General features: G+C 46.3%; 1 protein-coding gene across 1 annotated transcript; it reads right to left on the reverse strand.

Moving 5' to 3' along the window:
* Positions 1-160: 160 nt before the first annotated feature.
* On the reverse strand, positions 161-659 carry LOC119585764 (histone H2A). The gene has a single exon (XM_037934475.1). The coding sequence runs from the start codon at positions 636-638 to the stop codon at positions 267-269; it is 372 nt and encodes a 123-aa protein (XP_037790403.1). The 5' UTR covers positions 639-659; the 3' UTR covers positions 161-266.
* Positions 660-674: the final 15 nt, after the last annotated feature.

Raw genomic sequence — 674 nt, forward strand, 5'->3', positions numbered from 1 at the left:
TTGATGTGTGAAATCAATTGAATGTGTTTCGTCTCTTAACTTAATGTAATCCATTTGCTCTTAAACATGATGCGTTTGTGTCTGTAATCGTATATGAATAGATGTACATTTATTGCTACTAATATCAAGTCATAAATACAAAATGTATGGGTGTGTGTTATGAGTATGGCATTTATTATTATAATAGATTTGTCAATTTTCTCATTAGGAAGATGCTGTGGCTCCTAAAGGAGCCGATGTTGAGATGGGACAACCAAGAAAAATGTTTATTTCTTCTCGGTCTTCTTGGGGAGGAGCACAGCCTGGATGTTAGGCAGAACACCACCCTGGGCAATGGTGACGCCAGACAGCAGCTTGTTGAGCTCTTCATCGTTACGGATGGCAAGCTGCAAGTGACGGGGGATGATACGGGTCTTCTTGTTGTCACGAGCGGCGTTACCTGCCAATTCCAGGACCTCAGCGGCCAGGTATTCCATGACGGCAGCCAGGTACACGGGGGCACCAGCTCCCACACGCTCGGCGTAGTTGCCCTTACGCAGAAGGCGGTGAATTCTGCCAACAGGGAACTGAAGGCCGGCCCTGCTGGAGCGGGACTTTGACTTGCCCTTTACCTTACCACCCTTACCACGACCAGACATGATGTTTGCTTGTTAGGTACTTTATAAACCTTATCG

This window comes from Penaeus monodon, chromosome 20, assembly GCF_015228065.2.
Source record: "Penaeus monodon isolate SGIC_2016 chromosome 20, NSTDA_Pmon_1, whole genome shotgun sequence".
In the NCBI taxonomy this organism is placed as follows: domain Eukaryota; kingdom Metazoa; phylum Arthropoda; class Malacostraca; order Decapoda; family Penaeidae; genus Penaeus; species Penaeus monodon.